This window comes from Marmota flaviventris, chromosome 10, assembly GCF_047511675.1.
Source record: "Marmota flaviventris isolate mMarFla1 chromosome 10, mMarFla1.hap1, whole genome shotgun sequence".
NCBI lineage: Eukaryota > Metazoa > Chordata > Mammalia > Rodentia > Sciuridae > Marmota > Marmota flaviventris.
The window spans coordinates 94,388,737-94,408,969 of record NC_092507.1 but is presented as its reverse complement, the minus strand read 5'-3'; the positions used below and the strand labels follow the sequence as shown (position 1 = coordinate 94,408,969).

At 39.7% G+C, this 20,233-nt stretch overlaps 1 protein-coding gene across 3 annotated transcripts in view; it reads left to right on the top strand.

Annotated features, from left to right (window-relative positions):
- Window positions 1-20,233, top strand: part of Vav3 (vav guanine nucleotide exchange factor 3) — a 350,991-nt gene that overhangs the window by 146,596 nt on the left and 184,162 nt on the right. For all 3 annotated transcript variants that reach the window (XM_027943138.2, XM_071618116.1, XM_071618117.1), the window contains exons 3-5: window positions 12,147-12,205; window positions 14,312-14,377; window positions 18,584-18,692. In XM_027943138.2, coding sequence (XP_027798939.1) covers window positions 12,147-12,205; window positions 14,312-14,377; window positions 18,584-18,692 — 234 coding nt within the window. The remainder of the gene's footprint in view (window positions 1-12,146; window positions 12,206-14,311; window positions 14,378-18,583; window positions 18,693-20,233) is intronic.

Below are 20,233 nucleotides of genomic sequence, written 5' to 3'. Positions count from 1 at the left end.
ACTGAAAAATGTATAAAATATTACTAAAAATTCACTAAAGAAGACCTAGATAAATGAAGAGACATTCTATGTTCACAGATTTAAAAAAACAACCTGATGTAAAATGTTTTGGCTTTCATATTGATTACATGTAGGAATGATATGTAGATGTGTTGAATTACATAAAATAATATGAAAGTTAATTTCACCTTTAATTTTTTTTTCAAACGAGGCTTTTAGAATTTTCGAGTTATATGCGTGGCTTATGTATTTCTATTGACTAGCTCCGGTCTAGAAACTACTTTTCTAACATGATAATTAATTTACCTGCATTTTAATGGTTCATATGCATATGAAAATGAGTGTTCTCAAGCAGATTATGAAATGACCAGTATTATTAAACCAGCCAGAAGAGAGATTTATAAGGACTGTCATATTATTCTACTCCTGAAGGCAAAGTTTTAATTTATGCTAGGTGGTATGAGATATAAGAATCACATGCAGAGGACTTGTTCTTTATTTTTCTGTGAGCATTCCTGAGGCTGGGACTGAAGATGGAGCATCTTCAGGCTGCTCATCAGTGACAGATGCTTCTTTACTGTGAGAGCCTATCATTCATTCTAGCATAGTTCAGGAAGCAGACACGTTTGCCAGTGAGTTGTAGGATTTCAAAAGGGAGCTGAGTTAGGAAAATGTGTTGACTTTGCCCATCTTTGAACATTAATTAAGTTTTCCAAGTCCCATAAGTCATGTAGAACCCTCTCAGTCCACTTCAGATCACATAAGATCATGGTCTGACGTGAACACAAGAGTCTTCCAATTGGAGTCGAGTAACAGCCACAGTGGCTTCCTGGTGAGCTTCTGATGACTGCTCATTATAGGGCTGTTCTGCTAGAGTCATTTGAATGGTTCAGTGAAGAACCCTTGTTCACTTAGAGTCTGCAGTTAAATTCCTGTTCTTGGCATTGAATGAGTTAAAAGTGCTGCATAATCATTATAGCCTATATGTCTACTAAGCAAGGGATAATTTGCAAATATAATTAGATTTTTGAAACTAAAGTTTTTTTTTTTTTAAACAGTTGTGAACAAACAATTGAATTCCTTATTATTTCCTGACTTTATCAACACATTCAAACAGACCAGCTTAAATTTAGGAGGGGCAGTGCTTATTTCTTTTTTTTTTTTCCCTAAATATTCATTTGATCATAGATGGACACACAATATCTTTGTTTAATAATACATTTTTTATGTGGTGCTTTGAATCCAGTGCTTCACACCTGCAAGGCAAGCATTCAACCACTGAGCCACATCCCCAGCCCTAGTGCTTATTTCTTAATAGAAATTATGCTTCCAGACAGCTACTGCTTTGGTATTTGGACCAGGGACATGGCTGAAATATTGGAAGAAAAGTTTCTCACAATCATTCATTTGGTGTGAGAAAAATTAGCACTACTGGTCCCAGTTTACTTTTTTTTTCTTTTCCCTATTTTGTCTTTTGTTTTAACTTTGTATCTACTTCTGTAAATTATATTAATGTGAATTTTATGCAGTAGTTCATGTGCACCGTGGAGGAACCTGCCTGGAGCACAGTGGGCAGCGTGGTTGGGGTTGGCTGGCATGGCAGGTGTGGCAGGGTAGGTAGAGTGAGGCTGGAAGCAGACTGTGAAGACCCTTGAGTGTGCTTTTAAGCAATTGGAGCTCTTTGCATGAGGGCTACCATTTAAGAATTTTAAGGTGCTATTGGTGGTAATGGTGGCGTGATTAGGTTGACAGCTTAGAAATCCTGTGCTGCTTTGGGTAGCCAGATGCAGGATGAGTTTGAAGGGAATGAAATTGGGGGTCTGAAGATAAATTTGCAGTTATTCTAATACTTGAGGCAAAAAAACATGGTCTGGATCAAGACAGAGGCACAGGAAGAGGGAAGGAGTTGGATCCAGAGAGGCTTAAAAGGATAGATTGATAGGGTTTAGATCTAGAGCATGATTCTAGACAGTTTTCCCAGTGTCTAGCTATAGGGAGGAAGGAAGTGGGATTGTGGGGTCATTGGGAATAGGGAGGAGAAGCAAGGTCAAAGGGAAGATGCCCTCTCTGGGCTCTTCAGAGGCAGAATACTGAGGCCAAGATGGCAAAGGCTGCTGGACTGCCATGCTGTGAAAATGCCTCATGTGACAAATGCAAATCCACTCTTTTTTTTGGGGGGGGGGGGGCAGGTTTGCCACTTCCCCCTTTTATTAGGACTTTAAGGCAAATCCCTGATACCATGTCATTTCTTCCATATATGTCAGAATTCATATTAATACCATTGTCATCACAGCAAATTCCTTAATACCACCAAGCGTCCAGCCTGTTCACATTCCAGGATTGTCTCTAAAACGGCTTCTTACCATGGGTTTGCTTTCAGCACTCCAGCCCCACTGTTTCTCTGTGCCTCTGGCTGCCTGGAAAAGGTGTTGTCTGATGGCATCCCTCAAGGTCTCGTGCCATGCTTCCTCTTGATGCGCTGAGCTGGCCCTCTTTACCCTGCTTCCTGTGACCTCATTTCCAAATCTAGGTGCCTCTGTTAACAGGGAATCATTTTCTGATACCAGGGATTGGGCAAAAGAGCTCCCCCACTAAGGTGCACCCCCGGCCTTTTTATTTTTTCAGACAGGGTCTCACTAAGTTGCTGAGGCTGTCCTTGAACTTGTGATCTTCCTGCTTCAGCCTCCTGAGTTGCTGGAGTTATAGGTGTGCACCACTGTACCTGGCCCCATTAACTGGAATTCTTTATTATTATTATTTATTCTAATTCGTTATGCATGGTGGCAGAATGCAATTCATTTCATACTACACATATAGAGCACAATTTTTCAAGTTGCTGATTGTACACAAAGTATTTTCACACCATTTGTGTCTTCATACATGTACTTAGGGTAATGATGTCTAACTCATTCCACCATCATTCCTACCCCCTTGCCCCTCCCTTCCCCTCCCTTGCTTTTGCTCCATATAAAGTTCCTCCATTCTTCCCATGCTCCCCCTTCATCTCCATTATGAGTCAGCATCCTCATATCAAAGAAAACATTTGGCCTTTGGTTTTTTGGGATTGGCTAACTTCACTTAGCATTATATTTTCCAACTCCATCCATTTACCTGTAAATGCCATGATTTTATTCTCTTTTAGTGCTGAATAGTATTCCATTGTGTATATATACCAAAGTTTCCCTATCCATTCATCTACTGAAGGGCATCTGAGTTGGAAACATAATTGAGCTATGGTGAATTGTGCTGTTATAAACATTGATATGGCTGTGTCCTTGTAGTATGCTGTTTTTAAGTCCTTTGGGTATAAACCAAGGAGTGGGATAGCTAGGTCAAATGATGGTTCCATTCCCAGTTTTCCAAGCAATCTCCATACTACTTTCCAGATTGGCTTCAGTCCCACCAGCAATGTATGAGTGTGCCTTTTCTCCCACATTCTCGCCAACACTTACTATTGTCTGTATTCTTGATTGCTGCCATTCTGACTGAATGAGATGAAATCTTAGAGTAGTTTTGATTTCCATTTCTCTAACTGGTAGAGATTTGAATATTTTTTCATGTTTGTTGATTGATTGTATATCCTCTTCTGAGAAGTGTCTGTTCAGTTCCTTGGCCCATTTATTGATTGGGTTATTTTTTATTTTTGCGTTAAGGTTTTTGAGTGTTTTATATATCCTAGAGATCAGTGCTCTATCTGATGTGCTTGTGATAAAGATTTGCTCCCATTCTGTAGGTTCTCTATTCACCTCACTGATTATTCCTTTTGCTGAGAAGAAGCTTTTTGGTTTGAATCCATCCCATTTATTGATTCTTGGTTTTAATTCTTACATTATAGGAGTCTTATTAAGGAAGTTGGGGCCTAATCCGACATGATGGAGATTTGGGCCTACTCTTTCTTCTCTTAGGCGCATGGTTGGCCAGAGATCCGGATACAGGTCTGCCCACACGCCCTACCACACTGCTGCCTAATGATCTGGACAGAGGCCCAACCCAGTGCCCACATGGGGAAATCACCCTGGTCTGGGGTTCCTTATTCACCAAAGCGTGGCTCTACGGCTTAACTGGAATTCTTAAAAAGCAAAACCCCTCATCAGAAATCAGAATAACCTGAGATACACCTGGGATCAGTCATTGGCCTTCAGCTCTGACAGTTGGGAGCTGCCCGTCAAGCTGGCAAAGCTTGTTTCTGCCTGGGTGGGCACAGGCATCTCAAGTTGAGAACTGAGAAATGACCTGCAGCAAGCACAGCCACCACTCTCTACTGTCCCACCCAGCCACACTCACCAACTCCAGGGTCATGAGCAGCTCCAAGCCACTGACCAATGGAGAGGGCATGGACAGAGGGAGCTCCTGTTGCCCATCAGGCAGGAAGGCAGCCAGCCCCAACCCAGCCAGCTTCTGGGCACCACCCAGCGCCAGACACATGCACTGGCAGACCTGGTGCATGGGTGGCTGTGAGCAACCCAAGACCTCAGCACCCAGGCTGGCGCAGGGAGCTGCCCGCACCTGGCCACATGCCACACCAACTTCGATTTCCCAGTGTAGACAAATCCACTCTTAAACAAATAAGAAATATGTAATTTAGGAATTGGCAACTACAAAAAGCTTCCCAGAGAATAAGGTGCCAGTGACTCTTTTTAGAATGCATGTCCTCCCTGGATATGCTTTGATGATTGGGGAGAGGGGCTGATTTTTACCCACAATGCCTCTATTAACCTGTGACCAAAAAAAGTGTCTGGAAAAATCCCAGCTGCCCTTCTGTGCATCCCAGGGTCACCTCTTTTCAAGGAATTTTAGGACCTCCCTAGCTTCCTCTATCCAAGGACCCAGCTGACCTTGGTATCGCCTGTGGGCTGCCATGTACCTTGTCACACTATCTGAGTTCACTTGCATCAATCTACCCTGTGTGCTTTCCTAATGGACTGGGGGCTTTTTGAGAGCAGGGAATGTGGCATCTTCTCTTGGCTGCTCTGAGCTTGCAGCATCTTGATCTGGTGTATCTAGTGCCTAGTGAGTGTTCTGTAGATGTTTACTGCATAAATACAGGAGATGTGGAGCATGGTGAAGAGCTGGCATTAATTCTGCTACTGCCTATTCTGACTTCAGGTGAGCTTGTTGGTTTTGGAGGACTTGTGGGTTTTTTTTTTTTTTTTAGTAGGCAGAAGGGGATATTGAATTAGAATGGCTTCCAGAGGTCCCTGGAATTCAAGATCATTAAGAACCACTGAATAAAATTTGGTGGCTCTAGATTTCTGTACAGGGTAGAGTTGGTGTGTGGGGGCATATGGGATTTACTAAAGGAATTGTCTGGTGCTATAGTTTGGCTCTAGAATGTCCCTCCAACGGCCCATGTGGTAAAGGATTGGTCTGCAGCCTTTAGTGCTATTGGAAGGTGGTGGGACCTAGGGGGAGGAAATTAGGTCACTGGGGCTGTGTCCTTGAACATTGCAATTAAACATTGACATTGCAATTAAATGATAAACATACTCTAGTGAAATCAATTTTTATGTTTATTTGGGGCAGTGATGTATGGGGGTGATGGAGAGGATGGGAGGATGGGTGTCAAAGTTTCTCTGAGCCCACCCCTATGTTCTTGTCTACTCTTAGAGTTCTTTCAAGTCTCTGTGAGGTAGACCTCCCATTTTCTTATCTGGAGTGCTTTGTAAAGACCAAATTTTACTGATGATGCAGATAACAACAGCCATGATGGCTGTTATTTACTTAGGAAACAATGGTAGAAGTACAGGATGTTCTTCTATGGGTTGTAGGCATAGATTAACCTTCACAGTAAACTTGTTTGATAGCTTGTTGACATTGTCATATTGTTAATATTGATAAGTTGTGTGATATTGTTGTATAATTTCACAGGTGAGGTAACCAAGACATAATGCATTTCATGCTTATCCAATCTGTAAGAGGCTGAGCAGGGATGTGAACCCAGGAAAACCTGACCCCACACCTGCGCACCTAACCAGAGCATGTGCCTTTCCTAAAGGGGGTTTGTGTTCTCTGTAGTTTTAATTTCGGAAATAAAAAAAAAAAGGAATAATCTTTGTATTTATGATCATTACATTCAGCACAGACTGTAGTTTAGATCCATTTAAACTATATGGATACCCTACTGTTGTGAACAATGGAAATTCATTGCCTCTGGTTTATCATCTTGATACAGAAACGCGGCTTTGTTCTTTTTATCTGCCTGGACTGCTGTGCTTTGCTCACAGATGAGGTGCCGGGGACATTTTCCAACAGCATCCTGTGGTTCCAAGCAATAGCCAGCTGATTTAGGAAGTCCTGGGGATGTGTGGTTGGAAGCGACACTAAGCTGCAGTGTATCCTAATGGGGATAATTTACTGTGTGAAATTAGAATGGCAAAGAAAATTAAGATAATGAGTTCTTTTCATTTCCAGGGAGACTTAGGTGAAATATATTGTTAATCTGAAACTCACCATCTGGTCAGGTTTAGAATTAGGCCCCATTTGTCAGAGAGTCTGGCGTCTGGGGTTCCTGGGTAACACGAGGTCTCTGGGCTGCCTCTGGGTTACAGCTAACCTGGTCTTCAGGACTCTCAGGCCCACACTCCCAGTTACCTCTTCTGGGTGCTAGGTTTTTCTCCACTCCCCAGGGCATTTGCTCTGAGCCTGCAGAAACCCATGGTGCTGCATGCAGGACTGGAGCCTCAGCTGCCAGATGGCACTTTATACTGTGGTACTGTGACGCTGTGGACCCCTTCTGGGACCAGAAGGCTGGCTTTGCACTTGGGGCTCCAGGCTGCAATCATCTGATTGCCCTTTCAGAGCCCAGCTCCCCATGAAGATGTCTTCCTCAGGAAATCCCGGGGAGCCAGCTCCTGTTCAGCCTTCCCTTTGGGTCAGGGTGTAGGTTTAGAGGTAAAGCTTCAGCATGGAAAGCCCAAGGAGGCACATCCATGTGAGTTAACTTTTTTTGGTAGATCTGCATGTTGGTGGATCCCCCAGGGATCCTTCTGGTAACTTTCTGAGGGTGGTCTCCTTCAATCAGGCCCCTACATGTGGCCGTCACCTACCGCTGCTCTGTGGATGGCTTCAGATACAAGTCACAATATCAGTGGCACTAAGGAGCTCACTAGGCAGAGTGGGAATTCATCAGAAGTCTCATAAAGAGAGTAGGTAAAAATGGGCAGCCTCTTCAGAACATTGTTTTATTTAGTAGTTTTAAAACTAACAGGATGGTAAAAATAGAGCTCAAACAAAATAAAAGTCATCATCCGAGAGAAAAAGTTTGAAGTGGGCACTAGCGTGTGTGTTGGCCCTAGGTTTGAGGAGATAGGCCACTGGTTCCTATATTTAATTTTCCTGGTGAGTTTCTTCTTCAGTGATTCATTGATTCTTCATTCATTTCCCACTTGTGCCAGCCTAAAGCCCTTTACACATCTTGACATATTGTCCCTTAGTCTCACAACTCCTTTGCAAGGCAAGTGTTATTCATTCATTTTTTTTTAAAGCAACGTATTTTTGTGTGACGTTGTTGTTCTGAGCCTGGCTGTGAACTAGGTGATGGGAGCACAGCAGGGGAGAAGCAGTTTCATTCCTCTACCTGAAATGTATTGTTCATTGTTGGAAAGACAGACAAATAAAGGGATGGCCGGAATGCCTTGTTATGTTCTTGTATGCTCTTCAGAAGTATCTAAGTTCAAGAAAACATCACGGAGAGCCCTACTCATGCCTTTTGTCCCCGTCTTCCTATTTAAGAATCTTTCCTATAGCAATGCCTGCCCACATCTGAAAAGATATTTGGCAGGATTGGTAATTGCAGGTTTTGCAGCAACATGTTGAAAAAGCTCATTGGCAGGAGAATGGCAAAATCATTATTTGCTTACACTGGAGTGTTACACAGCATTAAAATGAATAAAGTAGATCTATACATACTGACATGATTGTGATTTATTTTTAGTGACAAAAGCCTGCAGTAGAAAAATCTGTACAACAAGAACCCATTACTTAAAAGAATAGTAAAAGAGAAAAGGAAAAGACCAAAATTCACACAGATTCTTAGCTATAGTTTCCTTCAAATGAGGGGAGGGCAACTTTTATACACTAACATTATTTCAATTTGACAAAACAAGCATGTGTTCTTTTCAAATATTTTTAAAAAGTCAACTATTACTTTAAATAAGGTGATTATATCCAGGGTCCTATGGAGACACCAAAGACCCAGGCTGGGGCTGGAAGAGGCTGAGAGAAGGCTTCCTGGAGGAGCGGAGAGCCTTGCTGAGCTCAGGATGTACCCGTCAGCCTCCCACAGGGAAGAGGAGAGGATGGGAAACCCCTTGGGTCTACCTCTCCCAGGGCTTCAACAGTTTGCTAATGTGGCTGTGGGCTCTGCTTCCTTCTTCAGCCTTTGTGGGGCTCCAGCCACCCTTCCTGAGGACGTCTCGCATCTCCACCTCTTGTCTATCTCTAGTACTGTCATCTTGGTTCACCCTTCTTATTTCTCCTGTGGACAGTTAAGGAAATGCCCTAGGTGTCTCCTGTCTTGCTTCTGCCTCTATCCTTCTTTCCCAGTCTGTCCTTCACTCTGCTGAGTGATCTTTCCAAAATCCAAGTGAGACCCTGTGATCTGTTGCTAAACTTTCTCAAAGACCCTTTACTGCTTCTAGAATTTCATCCCCCAACACACACTTGTAAATCCAGCACAAGAAGCCTTGCTCACCCCCTCCACCTTTCTCCCGCAATGGCTGTTATATATGTTATGCCCAGATGATCTTCATTTCTTTATAAATGCCACTCTTCTTGCCCACCAAGGGTTGGACATAGGTAAAGAAAGAAAATCCATGATGTGGATTTAGTATAATTGATTGTTAGTCTTTTAACTTGCAAACATTCTTACTAACTTACCTTCCTTTCTGGGAAAGGAAGTTTCTATTTAGTTTTCTATTATTTTGAGATAAATAATTTAGAAATTATCACATTGTAAGGAAAATGGTCTTTTTTAGTCTACTTGGGGATGTTTTCTCTTGTAAACATTTTTGAATGGATATTTGAAATGGCAAGTCAGTCTCTACCGAGAAGTTTTGAGAATCTGGCATTAATTTGTGTATGTGTCTATTCCAAATCCAGATGCACTCTGCCTTTATAGAGTACTCATTGTTCTAAAAACACAGTACTGACTAAACAGTCCTTGTTTGCTTTGGCTAAACTTATAGTTAATGGATGGACTTTATGTGTGAAAGGATAGACAATAGAACTGACTGGTGGTTCTCCAGACTCACTTGAAGATGCACTGCATACCATCCTTCCAGCCCCTACCCCCAAATGTGTCTTTGATAGTTTTCTATTACTGAATGGTGACGAATAGTCCTTGTTAAATAAATAATGGAGGTTGGTTTTAGCTTGTTAATTTTCAGAAATGTTTTTGCTTAGAACATGTTCAAGGCAGGGCTAAACTAATAGACTGTCTTTTGGCTCCCTCTGGTGGACATTCATATAAAATTCAAGCTATCTTTTTTTCAGGGAGAGATGTGTGAAGGGACAGGTTGCATGTAGTTTATGTTGTTGGTGGAAAAAAGGCAGGAAATGCATTCTTATTTTGTAAACATATCATTATTATAGAAGACAAAGGAACATATTACATTACATATAAAATACATTGCTATTAAAATAAATAATAAAATGCATAGCAATAGTACTGCTATTCCTGGGATTTTGTTGTTATTTAGTAGTGAAAGTGCTAGACCACAGTGTGTAATGGAATCAGAGGCAGATTTTACCCCGTAACTTTGACATTTCTACAGTAGGCTAAAAGCACATGCTTAAATTCAGTAATATAGTTAATTCGGGTATCTAAATACTATTTCACAGATCATTTCAGAACTTCCCAAAAGCTAGACGTTTCACTCAATAATTGCATATTTTTGGAATTTTAGCAAACAATTATTTGAATCAATTCACTTTGATAAAGTTATTAGCATTTATTCATTTGTGAGCTTCTGAGTTTACCGACTTGTTGAGGTTTTTTTTTACTTTTATTGGGAACTAATCAATATCAGGTTTTAGCTAAGTAATTATCTTGCCTTGATACACAGTTAACCAGAAAAAAATTAAAGTCTTTCAATTAAATTTTCTTTTTCTCCCCAACCCCTCAAGGTTGTAGCAGGAAGTTATGGTTACACTGTGACCTATGCTCATCTTGTCACCATGTCCCTTGTTCCATTTAACCTATAAGAACCATCCTAAAGAGTTATGCTCCATTCTGTCTTTTATTTATGAACTTAAAAGATTTTTTTTTTAAAAATTATTTTATACTGATAAAATTATATATATTTGTCCTGTACCATATGTTTTGAATCGTGTATGCATAGTGGAATGGCTGAATTAGGGCTATATTACCTCACATAGTTTTTATTTTTTCATGATGTGAACATTTAAAATTTATTCCCAATTTTTTTTAGAATATTTTTAATTATCTATAGTCACCATGTAAATAGATTTAATTTCTGTACAATAATTTTATTTATGTAATAATAAAAGTTCACACTTATTGAGTGAAGCATTTGATGGGTATTATCTAATTTGATTCTTTCAGTCATTCCATGAGGCAGTTAATAGTTATTATTTGAATTTTACAGAGTAAGTTGAGCTTAGGTGAAAATTGGTAACCAGGGTTCTAGGTGTTCTTACTCCAGAGCCATGCATTTCTAACCACCACAACCTACTGCCTCCTGATGCAGGTTGGAGGTGAGTTCTTGTGTCTTAAAAGGTTTCTGCAGAGGACTGCAGACTTACATTTTGCTGTTGAAGTGAGAAATTTGATTTCTTCAACTTGGGACAGTTTTTTTTTTTTTTCTTCTACCACCCCTCCTCCATTCTGAATGGGCCATATGGTATAACCACTGCAAGTTTTATTTTGTTTAATTTTGAGAGTCAGGATAAATTTTATCTATTATCAGAAAAAGATGACTATGAGAGAAATACATTTTAGGTCATTGGCTTCCTGAGTGTTTTGAATAAGATGATAGATGATCTTAGTTATAAAAGATTGAAAGGAGGGTAAAATTACTGAGCACTAATACTGAAACTGTAGCAGGGCACACTTAGATTTAGATACTGAAGATCTTCATAAGTAATCTTTGAAATAGATAATCAGGGGTAATTTAGAACAATTTTTTTTTTCTCTGAAAACAGAGTAAGGCAATTTTCTTAAAGTTGGTGATTATAAAGAATTGCTACTATTTAAATATTCTGCATGTGTTATTTAATCCTCAAAATGTCTAATGATCATTAATTATTATTAGAGGCATTATAGAGATGAAGATTTGAAAGCCTAGAGAAGTTGATGATTTGTCCAAAGCTATCTGCTAATAAGTGGGCACTGGAGGGTTTGAACTCACAGATCTGACTCAGGTGTCCACCCTTTGAACCGCTTCTCTGTGATGATGGGAAATAAGTGTGAGTCCAGCACAACAGACTCTGTGGCTGCTGAGCACTTTAAAATATGACTAGCAAAAACAAGGAATTGAATTTTTAAAAACTTCAACTAAGTTAATTCATTAATCTCATGTGACTAGTGGTTATCATGTTGGAGAACACAGCTTTATGTGATCCTTTAGGGTTTGGAGAAGCAGAGCTATCAGACATTTGGAGTCACCCAGTCTATTCCCTTGTTTTACTGACGAGGAAATGGCAACTCAGATGGGTTAGTAATCTGCTTTAACTTGTAAAGTCAAAAAAAAAGGAACAAAGTATAATCCAGGATTTTTTTTAAAAAAAATCAGGGAATCATAGTTATACATAGCAGTTGGGTTCATTTTCATGAAATCATGCATGCATGAAATTTGATTTTCTCCATTACAATCAACATTCCCCCTGCCTTTCCATTCCCTTGTCCCTACCCCAGTTCTCCTCCATCTACTCTACTGATCTTATTTTCACTTGTCTATTTATTTTTGATTGATGCTTTATACATACACATAAAGGTGGAATTCAAAATTATGCTGTGTACATATAATCCAGGATCTTATACTTCCCAATCATGACTCTCCCCACTCAGTACTTTTTGGCCTCTGCAAGTTTAAATTTCTTTTACCATTGTAAAAGATTGGAAAACTATGGTTTATCTTATATATGCAGAGATATAGGTTCAGTTTAACATTTTCCTCTTTTCTCAGGTTATAGAAACTTTATCGCGACTTTCTCGAACACCCACAGCATTGGCCACAGGAATCAGGTATGTGGTTAGTTTCTTTGTGGTTCATATGTCACATGCTATTCATTGTCATGATTATGTATGAAAAGTTTGCAAAGCACCTTTATAGGGGCCAAATGCACATTTGAAATTTTTTTGAGGACGTAAGAACTTGTTTGTAGAGTTGAATAAGACACACTAAATGTTGTTCTCAGTTCACTGTGGTGACTGTCTCTGGTATGGTTCATGTTCTTTTAAACCTCCTTCAACATTTCTATACATGGACAAATACAAAGCTTAAGTAAATAAAATATATACATATATGGTAATACATTTTTTTTCCTGTAAAGTAGACCACAATGATAACTCACAACTTTTAAGAGTTTAAGGATTAATCAGACAAGTGTATAATGATATGTATACAAGGATGTGTATTGAAGGTTTGGTAATTCATTAAAAACTTAGAAGTTGGTTAAATAAATTATGCCATCTCCTTGCAGTAGAGCATCTTGCAGTTGGTAAACATAGAAACACAGAGATGTGTTGCTTGGGAATTTTTCTGTTTCTAATACTACATTCTTAAATCACGTCAGTCAGTCAAGACCTAGTAGAAGTGACATTAGGGAATGAAGAAAAGCAGTTTCAGTAGCAACACAGCCAGGCTGCATGGAGATGGAATGGATTTTGTTTTGTACCTTATTTCCTCAGGGCTTCTTGTTTCAGTTTGCATTCAACATGGGACTCTGAGTCTGTATTTCTGCCCCTGTTGCTTCCATTTTTTGATGTCCAGCTCATCTTCGTATGCTAAGGGAGAGAGCACACCCTACAGGAGTGCTCAGCACTGGCCAGGCAGCCCAGTCCCTAGATATCAATCAAAGTGGCCCCAGGGAGAGCACTTTACAGACTCTTTCTCAGAAATGGGCCTAGATTTTGTTCAGAAGTGATCTGTAGGCTGGATAGTTCTTTGACTCCTCCTAATTTGCTCTTCAATACATGATAATCTTCCTATATTGACATTCATTTTATGTTGTTATATGAAAGTGGATTTTTAAAAATATCCCATTTTTATTTATGTTTGTATTTTTTATTCTGGAAGGCTATATGTCAGAAGTATTTTTCATTTTGCTTATCTGTATTTTCTGTAATGGACTTGTATTGCCCTAAAAGCATAATTAAATGTGCCTGAATTTATAAAAATAATGATTTTGAAACTTTGCTGTTTCTTGCACATTGATTTGTTTGAAAAACAGTTTCCTTAAATATCTTAAGTATTTATCCAGAATCTCATGTGAATATCTGCTTTTCAAAATAACTAGTAATTATTTAAAACATTTATTATTTTGATGACTTCTCTTGCTTTTATGAAACACATAATGTGCTGGCTGTCTTGTAAGAAAAAATAAACTTTTCAGTCCTGGAGTATAATTACTGTGGCTTTGTTAGACATAAAAGTAGGGCACTATATTTTTATTATAACAAATACATAGTATGATGAGGCAAACAGGGAAGCCAAATGTTAGGAATAGGAGATAAAGTATGATTTTACTGATCAGGAGACAAACATCCTATTCCCTCTGATAAATCTGATTGACTTATTTGTCCAAAGAAATGAAAATTTAAAAAATATAACTTAAATACCTTAAAATCAGAGGAGAAAAACATGTCAAAGCCAGGAATTAGAGATGAAGGGAATAATGCTTTTGTCTTGTGATCATTTTCATCTATCCTAGTGAACTGGGTCCTTGGAAGGAGGGTGTTACAATATTATTTGTCAGGTCAGATCTTATAGCTGAAAAGAGAGGGTGTTTAACCTGTGAGTGAGAACTCTGTGGGTGCTGTGGAGTGCCCTGCAGGGATGTGGTGAGTGGGGGATTAGACCAGCATTTCAGTAGGCCCCCAATTGCACATGTGTCTGTGGAAGCCAGCTGCAATGGCTGCAGATGATTTGGGGTCACAGGTGTTGCAACCATCCTGGGACACCCCAGGCACAGCACTCAGCAGGCACTTTGGCTGAAGCTCTAGACCTTGGGAGACACGGGGCAGGATGACCCATCTGAACATTTTGTAGCAGATACACTTTAATATTTAGTGAGAAGTAAATGCTCACCTTGAGGTTGCTCATTCAACTGTGTTTCTCCCCCTTTCTAGGCCCTTCCCAACAGAAGAAAGTGTTAATGATGAAGACATCTACAAAGGCCTTCCTGACTTAATAGAGTATGTTGAACATTTTCAGCAAGATAAAACCATGACCATGTTTTGGTCCAGCATGGGTCTTAACTGTGAATGTTATAAGTAAGCTCTCTGAAGGGCAAAGGTGACTTAATGATGAAGCCAAGTGAGAAATGATCTTAAACTGGTGGTGGAAAGCTTCATAAGAAACATACTCCGACTGGTTTTTAGTTCCTATATCCCTGTGAAAAGTAAAGAAACATATTGCAATGAAGAAAAAATTTGGAAGTTTCTCAGAGGCATAGTAGAGTCGTAGATAAAACTGAAATTAGACAGTTGGCAATGATTAAAAATAAATAGAATCGATGACTAGAGTTGTAGGACAGAAAGTATGTGCCTTGTGAGTGCAAGGCCAGGACAGGTGGGAGCCGGGGCTGTTCAGGGATGGTTCAGCAGGTGGCGTTGGTTCTGCACAGAGACTCTTCTCAGGCTTTGTTCTTTAGTAGTCCAGAGAGGAAGAATGTTCTTGCAGCTGCTTTTCTCCTTTTTGAGTGACTTGGGCAGATTACAAATAAATATACAACATGATCCTCACTCCACAAAGAACTGATGATGTACATCAGGCCTACTTGCAAAGAATTTAAAGAAACAGACTATGCTACAAGAGAGATTGATAGATCTGTGGAAATTCATCCATTCATGCATCCAACACACCGAGCATGTTCTAGCTTAGGAGGTTTATGCTTGCCATTTTTTTTTCTGACCATATGACAGGTCCCTCACTACTTATGTCTTTGCTCAGACATCCCTCTACATGGAGACCTTTTGTGATGACCCTGTGTAAAATCGCCACCACCCCCTCACCTTGCTCTGCATTTTCGTAGCACTTGTAACTACTTGACAAAGTGTTGGCTGGCTTCATTTATTTTCTGTCCTCATTAGAAGGTTAACTGTCTGAGATCAGAGATTTCACTCTGTGGCTATTATCTTGGAACTTAGAGCAGTGTCCGGTTTATAGCAGGTCTTCCATAAATGAATGAATAAGCCAGAACTGCGTTCAGCATCTACTGTTTACCAAGTATTGTGGTTCAGGCCTGGGCTGTCTAACTTTTGTAGTAAAAGTTAGCCAAGTGTCCTTGTGTGTGCTAGCTGGTTTGTATACACTATCAATGTCCTGTAATACCACCATGTTTTTAGGTTTCTACTGTTATTACAGTTTTCAAATGAGAAAACCAAAATTTGAAAAGCTAAGTAACTTGCTGGAGGTAATAGCACTAGCAAATAGCAGACCTTGGATTTAAAAACCAGGCCGTTCTTCAGGCCTGGAGGTTTCTTAGTCATTGCACTGACTCATGGGTGCTTCCTGACTAGATCCTCTAAAGCTTTTAGCAGGAGAGCAGATGAGGCAAGAGCTGCCTGAAGCCAGACGAATTGTGGCCAGCAGCTCTTCCTTGAGTAGGTGACATTCAGAGTGGCCTTGAAGTCGCATACTTTAGCTAGTAAGCATACTTTCTTATCTTTCCTTAAAACTTCCAAGAACTCTGACCTGAAGTGTGACAGATTCTATCTTCATTAGGTCCCTGTAAGATTCTTGGTCCTAGAATCAGATTCTTTAAAGCATTTGGAAGAATGCATTGTTTCTGGCACTGTGTGATGATGTTGTTCTTTTAAAAACTCCACTGAAGGTCACTGATACCTATTAATTTTGTAGCCTTCCCTCATCTTGTTCTGCTCACTGGTGTTTCCACACAAGACTGAGTGTGTTTGGGCTGGTGTTAGGAGTCAAAGCAGGAGCACTGGGACTGAGAGTCGGAGAATAGATTTCACAGTTCATTTTCCTTCTGAACAGAACCCGCCATGCAGAACCCGTGCTTTCATTGTTTCTTATCTTCGCTCCCTTGTGCTCTTACCAGCCCTTCCTGTCCTTTGATGTGTACAGAAAATGCTCAAACCCACTTAACTGCCCCCACTGGTCCCTGGCCAGAGTACCTGCCAGGATAGCTGCTATTGTAGAAATAGTGGAACTGCCCCAGGCTGGCCTGCCATTTCCTCAGATTTCCAAAGCAGAAGCTGAGTGGCATCCTTCACTCCTTTCCCCTCTGAAATTCTCATGGGTCACGGAATCTGTTTTACCGTCTCCTGTCTCTGTGTCCCTCTCCTCACCTGCCCTACCCTAGTGAAGACTCTCTGTCTCTCACTCACAGTAGGTCGCACCTTGCCTTACTGATCTCCCTGTCTGTCTCTTGTCCCTCCAGGAGACCCTCATCTAAATAACTCCCTGTGGGTTCCCAGATGTGCAGTGTGAGGTTGAATTCACAGAGTGCCTGGCTCTCCTGTCCCTCCAGTAGTCTTCCCTGCTTGCCTGGACACAGTGAATGGGGTGCTAATCCAGGCATGGTCAGGCTTATTACTCTTCTTTCGCCCTTGTTAGTGTCTTTTTTTCTGGAATGCTCTTCCCCTCTTTTTATTCAGTGGGGGCATGTGTCACCCCACTGGGTTTTAAGTTCCATGAGAACTAAACTTGGTCTCCCTGGTCTGCAGCCATATGTCTGGGAACACAATATTTTCACAGAAAATATCTATTGAATGAACTGATAAATATATTTAAGATGCAGCTCAGATGTCATATCTTCTGTGAAGCCTTCCTCTGATCTCTTTAGTGAGAGTTATTTTTACTCCTTTGTATGCTCCAGTATTATACACTTGTCTTTATCATTGCACACACAGAATTGTGTATTTATGTGCTATTCTCCATGCTAGGCAACAGGCAGGTTCTTGATCTGTACATTTTGAGCACTAAAGAGCCTGATACTCAGGCAGTTCTTAGTAAATGTCTGTTGGATGGATGGATGGGTGGGTAGGTGGGTGGACAAGTGACTCTGGAATGAATTTTTCTCAGAGCAGAATTCTCTGAAACTTCTGTTACCACCAAATCTCTCTCACTTAATATACCTTCCTTTTCTGTACATGTTTGACAGTTTATTCCTGTCAAATACCCTCAAATAATCCTTCATGACAAACATAAACAGCTTTGTGGTTATACTTACATTGAAAAATGTTCCAAGTTGTAAACTGACATTTATAGTTACAGTGTTTTTATTTTTGTTATATCATTTTTTAACATTCTCTCTGCACAAGCCCAGGAGAGGTACTCAGGGCTGGTGGTATTAAAGGAGTTTGAATTTCTTTCTCATTAATGCTTCTTCCAACATCTCTATATTGGTTCTTCCCAATTCTTTGGGAGAATTAGTTGGTAGAGGCATTTACAGAAGTCTTGAACTGGAAGGAAAAACTTCCAGGTAGCAGAGGAACATGCAGTGGCTGGAGCACCTTGACTGAGGAGTGGGTTCAGTCTCATCTGAGGGGCTTGGGGTAGATGGACCTGTCAATCACTGTGTAAGTGTTCATGGAAGCTTGAAAAATGAGGATTATTTTTAACTGCCAGAAGACCAGCAGATTTTAAGTGTTTTTTTTTTTTTTTTTTAACATATCTTAGATGGTTTTAAAGGTTGTGCCCTTCCCCACTTAAAGAAATGTGAATAGATTAAAGCAGAATCTGGGTGAAGGGGGATCATAGGTACTCTCTGAGTTGGCTGGTTTGAAAATCACTGGCTTAGATATTGGTAATAACCTAGAAGAAATGAATGCTGTTAACAGAGCATTTTCAACATATTAGATACTCCTAACTCTCCAGCTCTCTCCATTTTATACCCTTTAATATGGGTAATGAAACTGAGGTCTCCAAACATGAGAAGTGGGGACACTGTGTGATGGAGTGGTTAATATAAAAAGTGAGCCAGACTTGCTTTCAAATCATGGCTCTGCTGTAGATTAGCTGTGTTATCTCTGGCAATTCAAATAACTTTTTGGTCTCGCAACTTTCTCTTTAATGAATCAAATAATAAGGCATATCTAATAAGACAGCTAATGCCGGAAGAATAGGGTGAGACAAGATCTGCAGAATGATCACCTGTGAGCTTACACAGTGACTAACCAGTAAATGTCAGCTGCTGCCTCCCTCACTGTTGAATTCTGTTGTCATCATTCTTGTTAGCAGGGACCAAGCTCTAATGTGAGCCTTTTGAGTCTTTCCACTGGTTCCATTTTTCTCTCTGCATTTTATACTAAAACCAGTAGAAAACTTTTAATCTATTTTTTTTTTTTTTTTTACTAAACCCCAGTAGGCTATTTCTAGCTATTGCATTTACTGCATAATGGAAAATGACCTTTACATGATGTCCTTTGTTTTAGTGAAACCCGAGTAGAAGATGAAGAAGATCTCTATGACTGTGTTTATGGGGAAGATGAAGGTGGAGAAGTCTATGAGGACTTAATGAAAGCAGAGGAAGCCCATCAACCTGTAGGATTTTTACTTGTTTCTTAAATGACTCTGAGTGTTTTATTAGGAAAGTGATTACTTGAAAGACTAAGTAATGTAATTATTATGTAACCTCTGAATATTCTTTGTTTGTTTTAACTTCCTTATAAGTAGGCGATTGTGTAACTATAAAACCTATCTATGTAACTGTGACTTATTCCTGCATTTGGAGCCACAAGCATGACATTTTATTGCTCATAATAACTGTAGGAGATCTTTAGTCTAATCCTTTCATTTTACCACTAAAGAAGCCAAGTGTGAGAGGTAAATGACATGCCAGTCAGCTACATAATGGCACAGTGGCAATAGAAAGTAATTTCAGTGAATGAAATTATACTGTTATGAAAGTAAATCTTCTCTTACGAAGCAGGTAAATTTTTTCCTTTAAATTTAATGTAAGATAAAATATATGTTAAAGGATATTTCTTCCCATTTGTTAGGTTGTATTGTGAGGTATCTTCCCTTTTTGTTTCATTATAAATGTCCTAGCTTTCTTATACTACTTTGTAAACTTAGTTATAGATACTGTCATGCCCAGTGTATCTGGACCCTCAAAGTTTTATCTGCCCTGACTCTATATAGAACACTTAAGTAAGAATTTCTTTGAGTTATCTTCTTATCGATAGTTTGAAATTTTAATAAGTCAGTTACTTAGGCTTTTATTAACACTCGGTTTTTTGCTCTGGCCTATCGCACAGGGCTGGTGGGCTGCCCAGCGCCTCACTGGGGAGCTTCTGTGGGGGTGGAGACAAGTCACCAGGCCTATGTTTGGGAAATATAAAAATGTGTGTTTTAACTCACTGCAGGAGTGGATGCCACCTCTAGTTCATTTCCAGAGTAATTTTAGGTCACAGTATCATCTGTACCTACTGTAATTATTAACTGCTTTGGTGCCAGCAGATTCTTCAGTGACACCCCTGGGGACAGTCTTCCCTCACCTGACAGTGCTGTGTGGTTTATATGGGACAGGGTTAACAGGAGTGATAATTTAGATGTTTAGGGTCCTTCTTAAGTGCCTGGCAAAGCTCCAAGTGCTTCACATCATTTATCTCATTAGAACTCCCTGGGTTTGATACTGTAATTTTCTCTATTTTTACAAAAGAGAAAACAGAGCCACAGAGAAATTTGTAACTTGTTCAGAGTTATAAAGCTAATAACAATAAAACCGGTATTTGAACCTAATTCCATCTTATCCCCAAATCTTTGATCTTAGTACTGTGCTCTGCCAACTTTAATCCTAAACACTTAGTAAAAGAGCCAAGCACTAAGATGTTAATGCTTGGAAGAAATATTTGAAGGTTTTACTTACTAAATATCTTTTAAGTATTTTTATATTTATTTCTGTAGCACATGTGAAATATGCTGTGTATTAAAGGAACTGTTATACCGTTTCCAGGTTCATTAACATTTTTAATGAAAGAGATGTGTTAATTTGAAGAGAATGTCTAAATTCAGAGACTTATTTTTAATCACCTAGAACTTTTTCATTTACGTTGTTTAAAATTAAACACACCAAACATGTG